Source organism: Chrysoperla carnea, chromosome 2, assembly GCF_905475395.1.
Source record: "Chrysoperla carnea chromosome 2, inChrCarn1.1, whole genome shotgun sequence".
NCBI lineage: Eukaryota > Metazoa > Arthropoda > Insecta > Neuroptera > Chrysopidae > Chrysoperla > Chrysoperla carnea.
This window is the reverse complement of record NC_058338.1, coordinates 59348753-59371317: the sequence shown is the minus strand read 5'-3', so window position 1 is coordinate 59371317 and position 22565 is coordinate 59348753. Positions and strand designations below refer to the sequence as shown.

Here is a 22565-nt window from a genome sequence, read left to right as displayed (position 1 = left end):
TTACCTATTTTAGGGCAAAGTGGACTGTAGAAGTTATCTAACGTTCTATTCGTAAGCTAATTTTTAAAATTAGATTTCAATTCCCAAGATTCTCAAGACATAAATAACATAAAATTTAAAATACGGACTTTTTGCACATAATAAAAAGATGTGCACAAAAACTAGGCGTTACAATAGTCTCAAATCTAAAATTCCAACATTTAAAGGCAAGCATATACATTCATGTACCAAACCCTCCCCCCCCCCCCAAATAAGCGCATGTATAGATTTTTTTAAAACGCCTCCTACCAAAATGCTTTCGTAATTAATGAATCCCAACAATTGATATTTACCTATTAGTGGTGTCCAAGTCGGAATTTATTGACCCATTTTATGCCTAAATTATTATAAAAAAATATTGATAGTCTATGAACGCTTTATTAGACATAAATTCAAAATAAATCGAGTCATTGTTTTCAGAACATTATGTGTCTACATTTCCCGTGAATCACCTCTTGATTTATAAAGTATGTTTTAACGTTTACGTGTTTTTTAAAATTTGCGTGAAGGTCATCATCACGCGATTTTTTTATACAAAAATTTGCATTCGATACTGTTTCATAAACATTCAACGTATTTAACAATGATATTAAGGTCGGTAATGCCTTATCAAAATTATAAATCAGAATAATTAGAACTTTTAAACATCAATATATCTGATCTCTTAAAGTCACAGTCTAAGTAAGTCCTACATTTTAGAATATCAACGCTAATGAAGATAATACAAGATTAAAAAGACTTGGCGTTTTGTTTGAAAATTTTGCAGTACATTGGTAAAACGAACAATTAATACACCTTTTATCAACTTCGGTTCATTTTTAAATGGCATACAGATCAAATCAAACAGAAAATATTCATTTTTGTTTAGAGAAATATCAACAATTTGATGCGTGACACGTGAAGCAATTAACTTTTTTTAGATTTAGATAAATTGGCCATTTGATCAACGTTTGGTCTATTTTAAATAAATTTGATGGTATCTTATTCAACCTTGATTTTGCGATTTCCTTCGAAGTAATTTGCGTCAATAAATTCAATAAAGCAGCCTCCTCTGCGATTCAAACATGTATACAATTAAGACTAAACGTCGAATTAATTTAATTATTTATTAGTAATTATACTTTTCATGCATGCACCCATTGACTTTGTTTTATTAACAGATTCAAAGTAGCAAAATTAATAACTAAAGACTTGGGCAAATTTGCTTCCAGATGTTTAAAATATGAACAAATAGAAAAACAAATAAAGTAAGCAATAAATACAAAAAATAATATGAAAAAAGTTAGTAAATGAATAATGAGTAGTAAGGGGCACGCAATCCGTGGTAATGGGTATCCATACCTGTCCTACCTTTTGCCATGGGTGGGATTTTATTTGTGGAAATTTAAATTCCGTATAATTTGGATTCATCTCTCGAATTTGTTCTCGAGTTGGTGTACCCAATACTTTAATTATTTCCACTAATTGATCAACACCTGAATCACCAGGGAAAATCGGTTGACCAAGTAATAATTCTGCTAATACACAACCAGCACTCCATACATCTAAAAAAAAATAGAATATGAATTAAATAACATAAAGAGCTTAAAAATTTGATAGAAAAGAATTAAAATCAGATAATTATCCAATCAAACTAGGCATTTATTTTATTTTATTTTTTTAATGAAAGGTAAAACCGATTTTTTTAAATAAAATCTGAAAATAATTTTTCGAGGAAACTACTCCTGTGATAATCTAGAGCATATAAAATTTAACATAAAAACGTCTACCGTCAAATCGTTAAGAAAAAGTTTAGTTTATTCAGCCGTGTCTATCTATGAAGTCAATTTTTTTGCACAAACTACAAATCACTTATTTTTGTTGTTAGTAAGGAAACGAATAAAAGCTTTCCTGAAATAAGTTATTGAAAAACTTTTTAATTTTCTACAAACAAGTTTTCCATCTCAAATATTTCTTAAGATTTATAGTTTGAATGTATGTATTCCGTGCGTTACGAACATATATCGTGCCCGTGTATTCCAAGCGTTCATTCAAATAATTTTTGTGGAACGCTGTGTTTCTTAACCTTTACGTTAACCTGAAATTTTATATTTATCCGTGGACGGCAGTTACGATAGGTTCCTTTAGAAGCTTCGAGTTCAGTTTCTGTTACTTCATTTGGGTTTATGCTCTGAACAACCATCGCGGCTGTAAAGCCGCGATAATAATAAATATTTATTAAGTTAATAATAAATATTTATTAAGTTTATGTAGTTTTTTCAAATTATTTTGCGTATCATGTACACATTTTTCCAAATATATTGTAGAAAAAAAAGCATGGGGGATGTTTCTGTAGAAATAAAAGCATGTCCATACCTATCGAGATCTGTGAGGGTGCGAGAAACATTAAATAAGAATTTTGAAGTCGTAGTTTTTACCATCATGGCTTAAATTTGAAGCAGATGATGATGGGGAAAAAGTTTGAGAATAATATGGATACCTATGCTGGGGTTTCGAACCGTGAAGATATGATAACAGCATCATATTTTAAAGAAAAAAATTTATGTTTATTGACTTAATTCTTGTTAGTTTCATTCTTAACTTAATTCTTGTAAGTGTTAAAATTGTATTTGGAAGAAAAACATCTGAATTTTTCTGATGTAATAAATCTGATTTTATTATTTTAATTTTGTAGTTTTATTATAAGCACCATTTTAATTTCGGAGTATATTAACACCAGTCCTTATATTAAAAAAATTTACATGTCAGTAGTTAAACGTTAAGTTAAATCAATGAAATATCATCAAACTTACCTATTTTAGTTGTATAATCAATTGCACCAAATATAAGTTCAGGTGCACGATAATAACGTGAACAAATATATGAAACATTAGGTTCCCCTTTAACTAAATGTTTTGCACTGCCAAAATCACATAATTTCAGAACGCCAGTCTCTGGATTTAATAGAAGATTTTGTGGTTTAATATCTCGATGGCAAATTCCAAGTGAATGAATGTACGCCAAACTTCGAAACAGTTGATACATATATAACTACAAAAAAAAAAAAAATTAATATTCATAAATTTTTAAGTAGCAATTTTAAATACTTACTTTAATAAAGCTGATTGGTATCGTCTGTTTACATTTGCTGTAATGGCGGGCAACTTTGTACACGGTCTCGGGTATAAACTCCAGTACCAAATTCAGGTACACTTCGTCTTTCTGTGAACAGAAAAGTTTTTATTCGATTCATTAAGAACTTGAATTATATTCAAGTAAGTATTTGCCTCGTACTGTCAGCAATAATTTTAAAATGACAACCATTATCTAAACTACCATAATTTTTTTTATAAATATAATAATTTTTTTTTTTTTTGCAAGCATTAAAAGTTCCAATTGTAAAAACTAAAATTGCACCAAATTGAGAATTTAAATGATTTGAATAATTTGTTATCTTTTTTTTAATGATACAAAACAATGTTTTTGAGAGTTTCTAAGTTTTAGCAAGAGGGACTTCCGTGATCGATAGAGATTTACTGCTCCACCTTATATTTTTATCTCGAGAATTCAAATTTCGTGAATGGAACACGAAAAATTGTGCAAATTTTTTATAAAAACAAAATATTCTTAAATCTTTTTATTTTTTAAACAGAAAAGATATTTTATAAAAATTTTTCTAAAATCTTGAGTTTTCGCGAAAAAATTCGTAAAATTTGATAATTTGAAATTTGAATTTTTTATTTCTATAATAGTCGCATAATATTGGGTGACTATGTAACTTTTAAGTGAAAAAGGATTAACGGAAAATTCTTCAAAATTAAAATTTAGAAGGTAAAAATATAAAATCTGCATGGAGGAGTAAACTTTAATCAGTAACGAAAATCTCTTCGGCCACAAAACTATTAAAAAAAAATTCAGTGATATATTAAAAGAAATTTTAACTCATTTAAGTTTTGAGTTTCTGTAGGCGTTTTAATGAAAACTAAAAAATATGAATGGCTTTCTACATGAAAAAAGCAAAATCTACATTAAGTAACTTCTGTATATTTATTTTTAAAATTCAATATTTATTATTTTCGAAAAAAATGAAAGGTTCGAGAACACGAATACTACAAATTTAACTACTTTGTATATTGTTACTAACGGGTTCGAATTCCTAAATCAATATTAAATCTTTAAAAAAATTTTAAGGTTCCGAGGACTTTTTGAAGCTTCTTAGATTCGTTGTGTTTCATACAAAAATAATAACCAATTAATGCGCTAATTTTTTTCTAGGTTCTCGTAGGCTCAAGAGACATGTACGGCTAAATATGTACAAACTGAAGAAGACTTGATTATCGCATTACTGAAATTTAACAGAAATTTCGTTCTTTCGATCTTTATCTTTTTATTTTAATATCTCCAATAAATATTTATTAAATATAAAGCTTGTCACGTAATTAAAAATTTCTGGAGCCTCCTGAAAGAGAATACGCAGTTACGAAAATTCTAAAGGAAAAAAGTGTTAGATACGACCTTGCCAACAGATTCGCATCGCACGCTTGAATCAAGAAAACATTTCTTGGGTCAAGAAATTCTTTTCTTCTTTATACATCGAAATAAACTTCGAAATATTGATTCAGAAATTTGGATAAACCTAACAATAATAAAAAATTATCCGTTACATACAAAAGTACTTTATGAAGAATTCTTATCAACAAACATCATGTGTTCGATACCAAAACATGTCAGATAGAATCCGTTATTTTTAACATTAAATTACCTACAGAGAGCGAAAAAAATTTCGTAATTTAAGTTTTTCTTGGTCTCTTATATAAGTATGTTGTCCCGTAACGACAAAAATTTAATTTCTGTCAAATTTGGTAATTTGAAAAATTACGATACCAAATTTATGCAATAGTTATATTATATCGCTGATTAAACTTTGTTATTATAGGAATAGAAATATAAGAATATTTTTTTCTTCCTAAATGCAAAAATTTTTCTTGAATCAAGAAAAGATTTCTGGCCTCAAGAAACCTTTTTATTCTGTGTGTAGGTGAGTGAAATAACAAACTTTAAAAATACAAAAGCGATATAGCCTGCTGGGTGTCCATCAGCATACATGGTCATTGATAATAATCGGGGAGCCCAAGAGGGGATTTGTGTAGTAACTCGAGCGCGTCAGATTAACATATGAGGGGTTCCTTGGACTTACTTTAGTACCTCCTCCAAATATTAGCCCAAAATATGGGGGGGACGCACGTAGGGCAGACGATCAGATTAGTAAAAAAAAATTGTGATAGGTGAATTAACACGAGCGCGTCAGTTTAAGATATGGTTGGTTAATTATATGCTCAAAAATGTTCATTTCAATAATCTGATGATTTAAGCGTGACGCAAAAAAATGGGAGGATTGCAATATTGCGTTACCCGTAGTAACTTGAGCGCGATCAAAATTTTTCAGATTATTGAAATGCACATTTTTGAGCATGTAATTTATAACCCACCATATCTTTATGTAATCTTCCGCCCTACGCGCGTTCCCCCATATTTAGGGCTAATATTTGGTGGAGCCTCCAAGGAAGGAAGAGGCTAAGGAAGATCCAAGAAACTTCTCATATGTTAATCTGATGCGCTCGAGTTTCTACACAAGCCCACTCTCCTGTGTATGTATCTTGTGTGTTATCTACGACAATTCTTGTAAGTGGAACTTCGCTTTCACACGATTAGAAAAATTTTTGATCGCCTTCACAGACTTCAATTTGACAGGTATTTATTCCAGTTTTTGGCATTCCATTGATCAAGATAATTGAGCAAAAAATGGCAATCCGATACTGAGTTTAATTAAGTGTCCGTTATGCGACAAGTATCGCCCTAATGGAATAACAATAAAGCGAAAATCCTTCAAATTTGAGCCTGTGGTGCCGATTGAAAACTTTCTGAGTAGCATGTAAGAGAACGCTCAGCTTGCAAAAGTTTTCACTTACAATAATGCATCATAATTGAGGAGGGTATTTATTATTGACAATATATGCTGACCGGCATCGAGACAAGTAAATAATGCATAAATTCAACACGGTGACTTCTAGCTCTAGTTCGTTAATAATTAGGTAGCTAAGATAATATTGTAGAGGTAATTAATTACTATGAAAAACATATTTTTTAAAAACATGTTTGCTAGCTCTCTGATAATTTTAAGAAGATTTAGTAATGGATTTATAAATATTAATGGATTTTATACAAACATATTTTGATTCCTATTTTTATTGAATCATTTTACTTATCTTATACACTTTTTTGGAAAGTTGACAACACATTTTGTGGTTCCAATTTTGTTTTTTATGCTTAAGTTTTTGATTGAAAATGATAAAAAAAAAACAAAAAGAGCTAACATACAGTTGGTGTTTTATTTGTGATAATTTAAAGGTGAATATGATGTGCATCAAATAGGAGGCTTTTGGAAGAGAAGATAATCATAATCTACGTTCTTGACGGTACCTGATCACTGGTGCCTGCTGCCATGAATATGCTCATGTCGCAGGGCACCACAGCTCGCTAAACACAAATTGCAAATTGATGTTTTAATTTTTGTTTTGTTTTTAGGTCTTTTTTTAGGGTTTTAAAATACAATTTTATTTTTCATATTTCAGTTTTAATAATAGTCTAGAAATCTTAACATTTGTGAAATGTACTCTTTACCTGTTATACAGAATATTATATTTAATGGGGAAAATCGACTGTTGGAAGCCCAACCAAATTTATCTGTTTCAGTTTTTATCAAATATTCGAAAAAGTACAAATTAAAGAAAAACAAATTACAATTTTTGTATTGAAAAAATCTTTTGTCCGTGAGATTTCGCATGATTTCGAATCAGTAATATTTTTAGAAAATTTAATAAAAGCGAAATTTTGAGTAAATTCGTGCCATTTCTACGTATAATTTAGAATATAGAATTCTATACTTGCAATACTTTGAAACAGAAAAACATATTGGAATTAAAATGATCGGATATTTTAATCTATATCAGTTGTCAAATGTTCGACTCCAATAGATATCAAAAACACCAAATTGGTATTAAATCTCAAAACCGGGAAACCTTTCAAAAATTACTGTTTTTGACATTTAAAAAAAATTTCAATATATTTTGTTTTTGTTTTTTTTTAATTTTAACTTTTGGCTTTGTATCAAAAACCGAAAAATCACTTTTGTTTCGCATTTTTACGTCACAATTGAGAGCTTGAAACGTTTTAAAAATATTGTCGAAACGTTTTAAATCAATTAAATCTGTTTAAATTGAATTATTCAACGTTCCCAATAAAATATCTCATTCTATGAACAGATAAAGAATATAACTTTTCGTCTAGCCTGATTCTGGACTGTGATATTCGTTATTATGTAATAAATGTCGAAAAAATTCCCATCCCAGCTCTTAGATAGTATTAGTAGTGTTTGAAAAATTATATTATTTACAAATGGATGCAAAAAAAAGATAAAATGTATTCAGCATTACTAACAAGATAGTTCAAACGTATTAATTAATTCGTATGAATTATTTCAACGAATCATTTTTTGAAAAAGAAAGCGAACAATGTAAAAACAAAAATGAAGCTGGAATTAATTATGATCTGGGTTAATTATTGTGTACATTAATACCACGGAAAAGCCTATACCGTTCGGACTCCTTGTATCTATACTTCGTGTTTGGAAGTTAAGAACTTTTCTTTTTTTTAATCAATTTTAATTTTAAGTTTTTTTAGGCATTACGTCTAATTTGATGTGTAATGTGGAAAATTCAGTATTAGTCGTCAGCTGACCAATTTTAAAGATAAACGTCTTATCTATCTCAGTATTGATAATTCAAGCTTCATTATTTTGTTTAATTTATATGAAAATACAATGACAAGAAAATTTGTTGAAATATGTTACAAGACTGAACCATTAAATATGAAAGTATAAATAAATATATTTATAAAATAATTCGAATATTAAAGAGAAAAAACAAACGATACAAACTTGATAAAAAAATCTTTGATTAAAGAGAATAACAAAAATCAATAATGATATTTAGAGAAAAACGTTGAGAAGAAAACTTGTGCATCGAAAACAAATGAAAACACTAATTTCTTACCTTTGCTTTATCATTTGCAAGCTACATTAAAAACAAGTGAGGTATTTTCAATTAGTTTATTAAGTTCAAATTTATTTTATTCCTAATAATTCTTCTATGAGTATTAAGTTTTCCACGATCAAGAAAATTAATCACGAATTTTTTTAAATATCCCCAAAGGAAAAATGGAAAAAATGTTGAAATTTTATTTTATTTTTCTTATTTATTAATACTTTCATTTTAATAATATCCAAAAAGCAATCGTGAAATTAGCGAGGGATTATGATATTTTTTTATTATTTCATTTTTTTTTTAAGCTTCCTAATAGGTATTATATACGAAAAAGGACGATTATAGACATAACACGACACAATTATATTAAGGAAGAACTTAGCGAGAACTTTACAAAAACATTCGAACGTGTAGGACGATTTAAAAAGATAGATACTGTTTTACGTTTTTGGTTAGAATCTCGTCTCAAAGATATGTATGTCTAAATCAATGATTACAGAAGAATTCATGTTGTTAGTTAATAAAATTGAAGGTTGGGGGAGAAAAACGAAAATTATATAAAATAATATCAATTTTTAGGAAAAAATTAAAAATCGATCATTTTGATTTATTTTAGGCGTTGAATGTAAAGAAATATACTACCGATTTAAAGGCATAGAATGAATAGGGAATTATCGATGCTTTTCTTTCGCATTTCTAAACAGAATATTAAATTATCATAAAAGATATGACAAAAAGTGAAATTAAAATTAAAATCGATGATATATGATGATATAAGTATTTTAAACTATTAAGTAGACAAATAGGATATAATATTTGATTTGTTTGTTACTTGAATGAGCTCTTATTAAAGCAAAAAAATCATCGATATTCTCTATTAATATAATAAAATTTGTCAATATTTTAGACTTAAGCTGGAGGCATGAGTACAATCGATTACGCATATCTGTGATTCAAAAATGTCCAATGAAACTACTATATGAGACCAATCATACAGTTCGAACAAATTATATGCTAGCGTCTATGCTAGGCCGCTTATACTTATACTTAAGCTTTAAATTCAATAATTATTTTTAAAAAAAGAAACGGGAAAAAAGTTCGGAGAATGAAGCTGCGGCCATATACGTGGCAAATATCACATCAAATATAAGCGAGTCGATTACATTTATTATGTTTTTACTATGTTTGCCACATATGTGGCCGCAACACGTTAGCTCCTAAAATTAGTTTAAGAGTTAGTGCCAACTTGAAGCTGTTACATCGAAGACCGGCATAATTTCTTGAATACTTTCAAAAAGTATCACGGCTTTTAACGAATCGATTAAGAAATTAAACAAAATTACGCACCGTTATTATAGAAAATGTATTGATAACAATGTTTAAAGTTAGTCTTTTAGTTCCTTGCCATTTAACCGCAATGTATACTACCATATTACATAATCAAAGATTATGCTTAAATATCATAAAAACTCATTTAATAAATATTCGATATTTTCGAAATATGTAATTAAAAATAAGTAAATTCCGTTTATCTCGAAGTTTACCCGTTTTTACCGAAATCTACAGAGATTGATTTCATTTTTCGTACGTATTTGTGTTATTCTTTATTATTACGTTTGATTCAAATCCAAAATTTTCTGAGATATGATATACGTTGAATATTAATACTCCAATGTTCATAACTCAAAAGCGTATGCATTTGCTCGCGTAATGAGTAAATTTAACCGAAACCCAATTCTCATAAGATTAGTGCAACGTCTTTTATTTATTGAAAAGTCGTTAGATTGACTGGTGTTCCTATACTCCTGTTAAGCCCAGTCTTTAAATTTAGAATTTCAAAGATAATACGATATCCAGCTACTATAATTTAACGATGATTAACGTATATCATAATCATACCGATAACGATTACTTCGTAATCGAAATATATAATATATATTTGTCATTGAAAAATCGTTAATATAGAAATTGGAACATCAACAAAGTAAAATTTTATATTCAATTTAATATGATTTTTTAATAAAATAAATATACTGAGTGATTCTAAATGACTGAAGCGTTTGGAACCGAGCAATTATGGTAACTGGAGAATAAAATGTACATCCTGCAGTACCATTTTGTCTCTTATTGGAACAATAATAAGCACGGTTTTATTGAACCATTTTCCTGAAATATGCAAAACTTGTATACTAAATAGGCGTTTGTGGTACAGCAGATACAAACATGGACTGAATAAAAAATTATGGTCTTAAAATTTTATAAATTCAACAGAAATGAAAACTTTGTGTAAGTCTACGTCCGTTGGAGGTCGCAGCTGCCTTGACTAACGCAAATTCTTCGCTAGGGCTTTTCTTCGGTTGTGTTTTTTTAGGATGTTCAATACGAATTTGATATTTGTAAACAAAATATCGTATTTTTCTTTTTTTTTCTTTGCTCGAGCATTGTACAATGAGCTTAGTATTTAGATATCTGAGAGAGTTTAATTCATTAAAAATAGATAAAGCTGTTATACTTTTATTGAAAGGGTCTGTATCAAACTTTGGTGATAGAAAAAGTTATTTGAATCACGTAAAAATTCATTTTGTATTGAAGACGTATCTTTCCAACGGTATACAAAACTTTTGCATTTAAAAATTTAGAATTGAGTAATAAAATGCGAGAGCAGGATGTATTTAAAAAAACGATCTTACTGCTTAAAAAGCATTACCAAAAAGTCTATGTGTTATTCTACGCAATTTTCGAAACATTAAACTTGTATATTATAATTACTATGTGCTCGTAAGTAAATTTTATCCCTCTCTTGATGTCCCTATTTTATATCGTACAATAATATACTTATATATCACACTATTTCTTCACACAAATCGTAAAGTAGTGCCTGTACGAGATAAATAACTTCTAGCACAATATTTTTACAATACCAAAGCAAACTAATGGAAAATGAAATCGAGCTTGCATACTTGTGATAAATCCACTGCATGATTTAAATTTTAATATATATTACCCTTATTTTAATAATTTTATTTCTCCAAACTAATTAAATACAACTGTAGAACTTCATGTAATTATGCTTAGTCTACCAACTATTTTCTTATTAATTGACTTTTAAGTCATTCGGAAAATTTCTGACATGCTTCAAATTTACGAACATGTTTCTTTTTTTTATTATTTAATTTTAATTGAAGATAATTAAATAAAACCACCTGCAAAATAATTTTGGCTGCGAAAAATTCATTATACCATTCTGACACAGTGAGTCGGAAAGTCTGAGAAATGACGAGCAAAATGGTTCTGCGCATGTGATATAATTTCCTTCTTAATAGAATAACAAACAGAAAATTTATCTTTAAATTTTGGCTTTACATTGCGAACTTTGCGTGCCCGTTGAAAGAGAACATACAACATAGAAGAGTATTCGTAGAAGAAAAAGTTGGTAGACTCAGTTAAGACTGTTACTTACAAATTTTTGATTGGCGTAAATTTTTTTAAGAACCCTCTTAAATATTAATTTGGCGGCAAAAAAATTTTATAAAGAAAAGCGATTTTAAAGATAAGAATGGTTCAAGTAACAATTGAATTTCAAGCACTGCGATTATATTCTTTACTCTATCGATTTGAAATTGGGATATGTCATAGGTGGTATTCATATTATACCTGCTCTGGGTACTTTTATTTTTCGAAAATTCTTTTAACTTCCCCAATTTTCATTTTTCACACCTACATTGGTACAGTGGAATAAGAAAAATTTCTACAATCCCAGTTTAAAATTTGTAAATAACAGCCTTAAATTAAGCCACTCAAGATTTTTTGGAAATCTTGAATTATTAATGATAGCATATGCTAAATAACACTCTGTCTAAGACTGATAACGTCGATAAATTGTCGAAGGTCCCGATTATTTAAAACCATGTACAACATTTACGAACAAAAAAAAAACGTCCATAAGCATTATTTGATACTTAACTGGAGACTTTTTCTATAATTTAAGTTCCAAAAAAATGCTTGGGTTTTTTTTTGCCCGTAAATATATTTATATGAAAAATTTTACCCCGAATTATGCGATCATTGTTGATTTCACATAAAACGCCATAACTTCGGAATATTACTGCATAATAAAATAATTGTTCTTAAAAGCGTATACACATATAACCCGACTGACATTAAAGTACATCTTGGAAAAAATGGAAAAATAACTGCGATTAGCCAAAATGAACGCTTGTGATCGTTCCAGAGGAAAGTTGCGAATAGAACACTCCGATTATTGTGAGTTGTCATCGATTACTCAGAACCATTCACTTTTTTGGCTAAACGCAGCTGTTAAGAAAATAAATATTCTTTTATATTTATTTTGCCCACAAAATATAAAAAAACACAGAGAAAGAATAACCCATTAAAATGAAATAAAAAGGAGGTATTGGAGAGTGTCACGACATTAAGAACAACATTATTAAAGGTATTTAAAAGAGAATGCGATCGCATACCTTATCACCACTTGAATAGAAGAAATATTTTAATTTGACTATGTTACAGTGTTCCAGTCTCCGCATTATCTGAAGTTCTCGATTCTGAAAAATTAAAATATGAAGATGTTACTTAAAATGTTAAACAAAAAATTTTTCTTTCAAATTATGGAGGTTCGGCAATATTAACCGAAAAAAATTATATATTTTTTATTGAAGATTTCTGCAGATTATAACATGCTTGTAGAACACTAGATGTTTAAGTTTCCATAAATGGTCAAGATGATTTCATAAAAAAGAGAGGGGGGGAGGGTCAAGGAAAACAATAGCGAATTGTTCTGCCGAATCTATCTAAAAAAAAAAATAAGATGAACACCATCTAATTTCAAGTTTTTCTCTGGACTCTTATTAGTTAAAAGTTCTTTGGTCTACAACTTTTTTATGAAACTTTTTCTAAAATTTCCAAATTTTGCTGTTACGGGACTTTTCTAACATCATATATAACTGAATAAAAATTTAATAATACTCACTTTAAACCTTTTGTCTTGAAGTACTTTTTTAATAGCCACCATTTCACCAGTCTCACATAATTTTGCTTGATAAACAACACCAAAACTTCCATTTCCTATAACTTTCGTATCAGTATAAGACACTTCTTGCGGCCGATCTGGGCCTTGTCCGGGCGTTGCCACTACGGTTGTCACCTTTCCACCATCCTTAACTGTAAAGTAAAAATTAAAAAAATTATTAATAAATTTATTTGTATAACAATTTTTTAATAAATCTGATTATTAAATTTTCATTCATGATTCCACACATTTTTTCACTAATAGCTAACCGAAAATTGGATTCATTTTATATATCAATTCAAATTAAACAAATCCTTAAAAAAAATTAGACAATTTTCAAACAATCCTAGAAAAGATAGCGATTCTACGATTGCTTTATATGGTTCTAAAAGTTATCTTCACGGATTAATAACGATTTGAGTATTAGTATTTTAATAGCTAATCTTAAAAATCGTAAACGAATTATTGATATTTTATTAAACAAATTAATATAGATAAAAATTAAATTAGATCAATTACATCAGATTTCTTCAGAAAATAATTTTTTTAAATGAAATAATGAAATTAATTAAACTTTCTTTTTAATATAGAAAAGAAAAATCCTGTCAATTCTCAATAGACCAAATTTTCAAGTTTTATTTTGTGAATCGACCATATCCAAACAATCGACTATTAGGAGGAGGTTAATAATTAGGTTTATTCCTCAATATCCTCGCTCATTATGAACCGAATTCCAAATTTTAGTAACTTTACTACTTAACAAGCAACCTTCGGGAGCGTAAACAAAAAAAATATTTAAAATCACTAAAAAGTGCAAAACAAATTTTGTCTAGCAAAATGAATACTTACAAATAAAAATAAAGTTATTCAAGAAATATTTCTATTGTGAGAAAATTTTCTTATAAAAAAAATCAAACTATCAAGAATTATTAAGGTTAATTAAATGTATTTACCATATTTACTAACAACGAAGCATTGAAACTGAAAGTATTTTACAATGTCCATAAATCATTTATTTCGAATATTTTCCCAACAGAAAAATTAAATAACAATTTTCTGTCTAGTCAGAGAATTAATTTTAACAAACTAAATAATTTTTACTTAATTACAAATAAAATCGAAAAATTATTTCACACATTATTAAGTATTACGTCACCATTAAAATTGATTAATTGTTTTGAAATTAGATGAAACCTGTTGAAAAATAAAAGGAAAATCTGATGACGATTTAACTAAAATTGCAAATTAGAATACTATTTCTTTTGATTTCGAAAGGGCGTGACTACAAGAATTATATTTCTAATATTCTGATAATTTCCGATTTTCCACTAACGAATATAACGAATGCAAAATTTTACTGAACTTTTATAAAATATTTTTATTGGACAGCATACATCGAGGAAAGAACACGATAGAAAATTTATATTAAATTATACAAATACGTGTAGGAGGATTGTGGAGTTTTGTTATGTAGGGTTCAACACTTTAAATCAATTAAATAATTTGTATTGGAAATATAAATTAATACATTTTTTACCAATAACCGAATCAGGGGTGTTCCATTATAAACAAACCAGACAAATATGAAGGGCGTGCATTTTTGGGGGAAAAAATGTCTTAAACATATTTAGCGTTATTTGAATGAAAAATATACAGGGCAAAGATACATCTTTAGAAACTCATAATATGAATAGAAATTGGAGTAGCTGTTATCAAGGTCGCGCCTAAAATCCCCTTCCTCACAATTAAATCAAATTTGAAAATATTGTACGGTAAATTTGGGAAAAGTGAAAGTGTTTTTATGTGATTTTTGAAATGGATTAAGAGCCAGACCAAAAAAATTTATCTGAATTTATAAAAGCTAATCATTTGAGGATTGGTTATAGTAGTGTACTAACACACATACTGTGGTTAGTCAAGCGAACGGTAGAACAGGGGTCAGATATATGCTTTCAAAACGGTTATGATTGCTGTGGTATTTAAATGAATTTACTAAAGCTGAAAATTGTTATACAGATTTTATATTACATATAAATAACAGTTAGGACAGTGAGTGAGTTAAATGTGAGAACAGAGCTGGTCAGTCATCCCTAATGTATGAACAATAAATAAATAAGATGCAATTAATTTTTTAAACTTGAAATTTTTTTTCTAGGTACTTAATTGTGCATTAACTATAAATAAAATGGTCAGTGAACCATATTGTGGAACAACTTCCATTATGATTCGAACGGTGATTTCAAGTCAATGGGACTGGAGGATCAAGTGGCTCAAGGGGAGAGTTTAAAGGGGAATATTATGTGATGTATTTTTTTAATTGTATGGTGATATTTGTTCAGACGGATAACGGTGTATTTCTAAATAAAAATAACATCAGGTGCAATATCTATTTTTGTTTTATTTGTATAATGTATTATTAAAATTATTTTTTATCCTCAGTAGATTTCAAGGTAAGTAGTTCAAGGTGAAACATAGCTGATCAATTACAAAAGTTCATATATTTAGTGGTGTAAGGTAATTGGCTATAAATTAAATATTACCTTTGTAAATGTCCGAAACTATTTCAACTCTAAATGTGTTGATATCGTGTATAAGCAAATAGGGTTTACACAACGACACGGAGAACACCACACTAAATGAATCATTCATATGCTTATAATATTATTGAATATTATATAATAAACATTTTTTATGATTAAATACACTATGTTCTGTTATTTAAGGTTTGAACTTTGAACATGCTTTATATTTTACATGGTTTCGACCGCACATTTCGAATCTTTATTGAGGCAAGAGAGGATCGAAAAGAGGCAATTAGGGCATTTGACGGGTCTCTCACTATTTAACAATTGGTTTGAAATATTGATTAAAATCATCGTTTACGAGCAATGATTTAGCCAAGAGCAATTTATTTAGTCAAATAGTCGTTTAATCTCAAAAATCGAACAGATTTTAGACGATATCTCAAAAACTACCTACTCAATCGTTAAATAAACCGGATTTTTGTATTTTATGGGTAAAAATTATCTTATTTACCAAGTTTTTTCAAATTAAGAAACAAAAATCATCTCCGATTTAGATAAAATACATTTTATATCGTAATTTTGATTCCAACAATAAAAAAATAGAGACCAGACCCTTTGATGATCCTTTTAAAAATTTTGTGAGTGTTGATTTGTATTAAAATGTAGATATAAAAAAGGCTAAATGAATGAATTTTTTTAAAAAGGTGGACTATATGAGCTTTTTTGAGAAATCTTTAAAATAAGCTTTTAAGGTCATTTGGGCATGTGTTTTTTCCTTCCAATATTAGTACCAAAATTTGAACATCGATAGGCATAGGTGCGTAAGCTTCGTAAAATTTTATTTCGATATTTGAAAAGAATACAATAAATTCTTGTAAAAAAATTAATAAGCCTATCCTTTGCAAACAAACTTGATAATTTCTCCACGCCCATGCTCATATCTTTGATATAAAATCCTCTTTCCAATTATTCAATTCAATGAATCTGAATTAACACTTGAGGAAAAAAACTACTTCAATATTAATGAATATCCAGAACAATATTAATTTATTAAAAATAAAATAAGCCCACGACACGTACTTAATATATTATGTTAATTTTGTTTATCAGGCAATTATTACAAATTTTATTTACAAACTACTGTTAAAGTATTATTAAAAGTTCAAGATTGTAAATTTTTATATCAAATATAAAAAATCCGCTACCTTCGCAGAGAATTTCGGAGGTAGTTAGATCAACAAATTTTGTTTGTTGTGAATCTACAAAAATAATCATACAATCATCAAATGTATTCGATTTTCGGAATTTTTTTTAGTAAAAATTAAGCTTGAAAATGATTTATATACAATTCGAAAACAAACTTTTCCGGTTATTGGCAATTTTTCCAGGGGGTACGATACGTATGTATCAATTAAATTCACAAATTGGGTTCATTTAACGATTGGGTGATTAGTTTTTGATACATAGACTAAAGCCTTGTACAAAAAATTATCCGAAAATCAAAGAGACCCCATTTTCGAGTGGAATGTCTTGTGTGAATCCAACATGCCCACCACATGTTTTGAACCCCAAAGCGTATGTTTTTAAAGTAACTTCTTTTCCATGATTTATCCTTCATTTTCAAGCTTATCATGATACCTTCTGGCAAAAAATAAGACTCACGGTCAAAAAATGTACCGCTGAGGAAAAAAAACAGACTAAACAAATATTTTAACGAAAAAATATACTAAATTTAAATAATAAATGTATTAGGCAAACATGTTCCGAATGATTTTTATAGATGTTATCCTAACACATAATACCAACCGATATGAGGTTGTCCCAACCTCATAGCGAGATCATATATGGCGAATGGTGCCACGAATGTGATACAACTACCGTTCGGGGTTGAGTGGTGAAGGTGGCTAAAAGAAATGACAAACAAAACAAATCATTTTTGATTGGTTTTACTACCACTTATAAATATTATAACAAAATACTGATGTGATTGTCACAACTACATACATTTGGCTTCATTTTCACGATTATATATTCCAACTAAGTACAATTTTATTTTCCATCAATAAAATGCATAACTATAAACTAAAATCAATCTCTTTCATAGAAGTAATGATTTTGTTTATTTAACTTCAGTGATTTTGTATCAATGAATTCATATTTTAAATTCAATCCCATTTTATTGTAAATACAAATATTTAGCTGTACTTGTTCCAATCGTTAGACAATTGTTTGAAAGTATTTTTAATTTACTTCAATATGAAACGGCCAACTTCGGGTTGAGGTTGTCATTATTTTAATTTTTTCAAGCAATAATATTTATAGTCCGATATCGTGTCAGTATTTTACATGAAAGAAAAATACACCTTCATTTTTTTAAGTTTTAGCAAAAATATAAGGAACCCATTTAAAGTAACTAGTTTGAAAGTAGTACATCGCCACTTTATACATGTTTCTTTATTTGAATTGAATATGTATGATAATAAAAATAGATAAAGTGTATAGTTATTTATTATAAAAGTGAATGAGAACTAAAATACATAAAGGGAACCTAAGAACCTTACGTAAAACGATATAAAAAGTAAACTTTCTTTTCTTTAAAAAAAATATCAAATTTCGTTTTGAAATGACGAAATTATTCAAATATTTAAAGAATTGGGAATATGTAATGTCCATTCCGCGACCATAATAAAATAAAGTATATTCGAATTATTTTAAAATGATTAGGTTTCTTCAAATGTTATATTACTTTCTTTAATGTTTTAAAAAAAGTCAGCAGTGAAGGACAGTATTCCAAATTTTTAATAAATTTTCAATAACCTGTGAAAGAAGAAAATAACGAAGTTAAATAGGAAATTTCGGAGGGATGATACTGAGGACTATAAATTTTATTTGGTGTTAACTTCTTTGTATTATGAGAGATTTGTTGCTAATTTTTTCTGAAACTTTTAAGAGGGGGGAGGAGGTGTCCTCGCTAATTTAAATAAATAAATGACTTAAAAGTAGGCATATTTAACATTGGTATTATGGTGAAACGGTAGATGGATAATATGTTTTCATAGATTTTTCCAAAACTAGTCGGTGCAAATTAAAAAAATAACTATTTAAATTAAAGTTAAAACGTTAATAAATTATTGAAAACAAACAAACCCGTCGTATCCGACTAATTAAGGATGTATGAGCATGGTAGTCGGGACACAAAAAACAAAAATATTTTTACTTTTGATGGTGAATTATGTTGAATTTAACAATAAAAGACAAAATGTAAGAATAAAATTTTTCGATATCTGGAGTATTTTATAAAATATCGAAAATTTTGTTTTATTATTTATTTAACTTTCGATATTTCGAAATCCAAGGTAGATTTAGAAAAAAATTTATACTTAATTTTCGTCTACATTCATGAAGCTATAACCAAATTCATTATCAAAGAAAATAAGGTACAAATAATATCAACGTTAAATCTAAAATGGCCTTAATACCTAATGATGGCTAATGGTTAATATTTGTTCAATTAGCTGATTTTGACAGTTGGCCGAGAAAATGCGATTTCTTTTTATTTTGATTAGGTTCCATCGTGTAAATTTCAGTTTGGAATAGGTTCATTATATAAATATTTGCCCCAAATCTAATAAATACTTTGACTTACTACAAATCATGAAAAGAAAACTAAAAATGATTTTAAAAAAATTTAAGGATCTATTGAAATAAATGCTTCATAAATACGATTTTTCAAAGACGAAAAAATCAAAAAAGTAAAATAAAGCTTAATTTGATAGAAACACTAAGATACCTAAAGTGTTCCGCTATAAAATTGCAATAAACACGATATTTATTTTTGAAATTGACTGTAGAGCAGCAGATGAATAATTCTCTATATATTTGAAGATATTTATTATTCAGTACAATAGTATTGTTTTTATCTGAAAAACTAGTGCAATTCTCTTGAGTGTTTTTAAATGAAATTTATGTTACAACAAATACGAAACTTGATCATATGTGAATAAATTATTATATAAAAGAGTTTTTCGAGTTCCCAAAAGGCATTTTTCCATTATAGATTGATCTGTGTTCTCTACAAACTATATAAAGTTTGATTTTATTATAGTACTATTTTTTAATTAATCCAGTTAATTGAATTGCGAGACAAAATACCTAGTAAATTCCTCATGGAAAATGGATTTAGTTTAATTTTCGAATGTTTAAGTCTATACGTAAGTGTTACGTAAAAATAGTATTTTCTATTCGTTGCATGCAGAACCAAATTTGGCATCACTGCTTCTGTTGGAATGCTGAAAGTCCAACATTTATGATTTGGTGTCAAAGCATAAATGTCGAACTTTCTGTCTCCCAACAGAAACAGAAAGTAAATACTTTCGGCCATGGATAAAGAAAAAGTTATTTAATTACACTTAGAAGTAATTTCCAATTTTATTATTAATAAAAATAGGGCAACTGTGTGCAAAGATTTTGTTGACACCCGGTATATACTCATTGACAAATTCAAGAAAATTAGTAATTATTCTACATTTAATTCAGTAGTATCCTAAAAATAGTACTTCTAAAATCAATGATGCTAACAATATTATGGAATAAACAGAACCGTTTGAAATATTGATTCCTCTTCACCACTTATCGAGACCCACTTTCAATTCATTGTAGTTCGATGTACATGCAATTTTAACTATTTACAATAACAACACAACCAAACATTCATTTGGTTTGATAATAATTTTAACCCTATCATGTTAAATATAACATTTTGTTTCCCTTATATTGACATTAATTTTACATACCATATTATAAATATCACAAATAGAATACCATAGAATGATTCAAAAGTCTCAGTGCATTTTATAATACAGTCAAAGTAAGTTATAAGAACGAAAAGACCCGCAATCAATCCCTTTTATATAAAAACCTATTTGAATGAATCGGCTATAGCGATTAATATTTATTGAAATTATATGCCGACTATCGGTTATAACGACCAACGCTTGTACATACTTTTGTTAAGTTTACATACTTAACAACTTCATAATACTATTTTGAGCCTTACAAAATTAATTTCCAGTTTCCTTATTAACTATGTTTACTTTCATATGTTTTTCTTTAAAAAGTAGGTTAGAGTTTGAGTAGTTGAGAAGCCGAAAAATCTCAAAAACTATGAGACACGTACGAAAAGTTCGTGAAAAATTATAGGACTGTTGAGGAGCCTAGTTCTTCAAAACAGCAGTTAAAAAGCGATGTAAAAAAATTATGTAAAAATATCATACGGCAAAATTTGACAGTAAGTTATAATAGAAAGTAAATATAATTTCAAAATTTATTTTAACCCAAGGGTAACTATATTTCAAAATAAATAAATACATTCGTCAAGGTCCTACACACACGATGATATTTAGGCTACAAACTAGTAGTAAACTAGTTTTAGGCTACAAACCCGAACTAAAAAAAAGGAATGTTATGTGTGTGTGTGTCGGTTCAATCGGTTCAGTTTAAAGCAGTTTCTAAAAAAAGACACTTGAATGAAGAGTGTTCTTAGATATGTAAGTTAAGGGTTCTGCACCCGAATAATTTTTCGGGAGGTCTTTCAAATTTTTTAAACTTCACTTGTTACAAAAATGTTTATCCAAACTAGAATTAAGGACGTTCCTCGCTAAGTGATGAAATTATTTGAGACTTCCGTTTCTTATTTTCTAGGTGGATTCTGTTAAAAATTGAGAAAATTTACCGAAAAAGAAAAAAAATTTTTCGATATATACCATACTTTTCGAAATATTGATGCCTAAATATTTATACGAAATCGCTTTTAATAGAAATAACACACAAATGCCGTTCCCCTTGTTTTAATTTTCTTTACAGGAAAATATTTGTGTCGTGTTTTTAACTAATGAAATATTAGTTTTCCAAACTAATCCTAAGAAAGTTACCCTTGTGACATAAAAACATTCCTTTAAAAATCCTCCAATATAGGATTTTTATGTTAAAAATGTAAACTTAAACAGCTTAAATCTATAAATTTACCACCGAAAGGCGAATTAAAAAATTTATCTGCTTATAAAGAAAATTAATGAGAATGCATATACACGATTTACAGATGATTTTAAGAACACTTGATTTTTTGGCCCTTCCCAAAGAACATCCTTAAACAAAATTCTTCTTGCAGAATTTTCCAAATTATGATCTTACTATATGTAGTAAATAATTATGTATAGATTGGAAGACATAACTAAAAACAAGTATTAGTCCAGGTAAAATTTACCAAGAAAATCGTAAAACAGCTTTTGATGACAACACTAATCGATGAACATACATTGATAAATCAAAGAAAATATTTAAAAAATCTATAGGAAAAAAGTTCATTTTCATTTTAAACATTTACACCTATGACAGAATATGGAAATCAGAAAACAGTTTCATTCGGTTTGCGGAATTTGGTAAAATATTTCGAAAAAAAGTTGGTAATAGAAATAGGTTCCGACAAAATAATGTATGTTACTTTTATTGATCACAAAAGACAATGGACTTAAAGTCTACAAATAAATGTTTTCCGAGATTTTAGAAAATAAAGGAATAATAAAAAAAATAATCTTAAATTTGGAATATTTATTTGATAAAATTTTAAAGAATAATTTTGGAAATAAATACTCACTCCAATATCTTACTACAATCACTTATTATTCTCAGGTTATTGAACTTTCACAAATGTGCGACTAAAATAATAACACATATTTGTTTAATTGTTTGCAAAGCCGTGACCTTTCACATAAATTGCTTAAAAATAATCAACACAAACAATTTTTAGGTTTTCTATTTGCAATGCCAAAAAAGAGCATGCAAGACAATCATTATAAAAACTAAAGTGCGTTCAGATAAAAAAAAAAAGCGCAG

The 22565-nt window shown here is 28.1% G+C and overlaps 1 protein-coding gene across 13 annotated transcripts in view; it reads right to left on the bottom strand.

The window, feature by feature from the left end:
• LOC123293984 (glycogen synthase kinase-3 beta-like) overlaps positions 1 to 22565 on the bottom strand; it is a 105618-nt gene that overhangs the window by 7501 nt on the left and 75552 nt on the right. For 4 of the 13 annotated variants that reach the window (XM_044875022.1, XM_044875023.1, XM_044875011.1 and 1 more), the window contains 7 exons: positions 13111 to 13301; positions 12602 to 12685; positions 8130 to 8150; positions 6499 to 6555; positions 3130 to 3240; positions 2832 to 3069; positions 1381 to 1583 (listed from right to left, as the gene is read on the bottom strand). In XM_044875022.1, the coding sequence (XP_044730957.1) occupies positions 1381 to 1583; positions 2832 to 3069; positions 3130 to 3240; positions 6499 to 6555; positions 8130 to 8150; positions 12602 to 12685; positions 13111 to 13301 (905 nt within the window). The remainder of the gene's footprint in view (positions 1 to 1380; positions 1584 to 2831; positions 3070 to 3129; positions 3241 to 6498; positions 6556 to 8129; positions 8151 to 12601; positions 12686 to 13110; positions 13302 to 22565) is intronic. The other 9 variants (XM_044875025.1, XM_044875020.1, XM_044875021.1 and 6 more) reach the window with 5 other exon arrangements.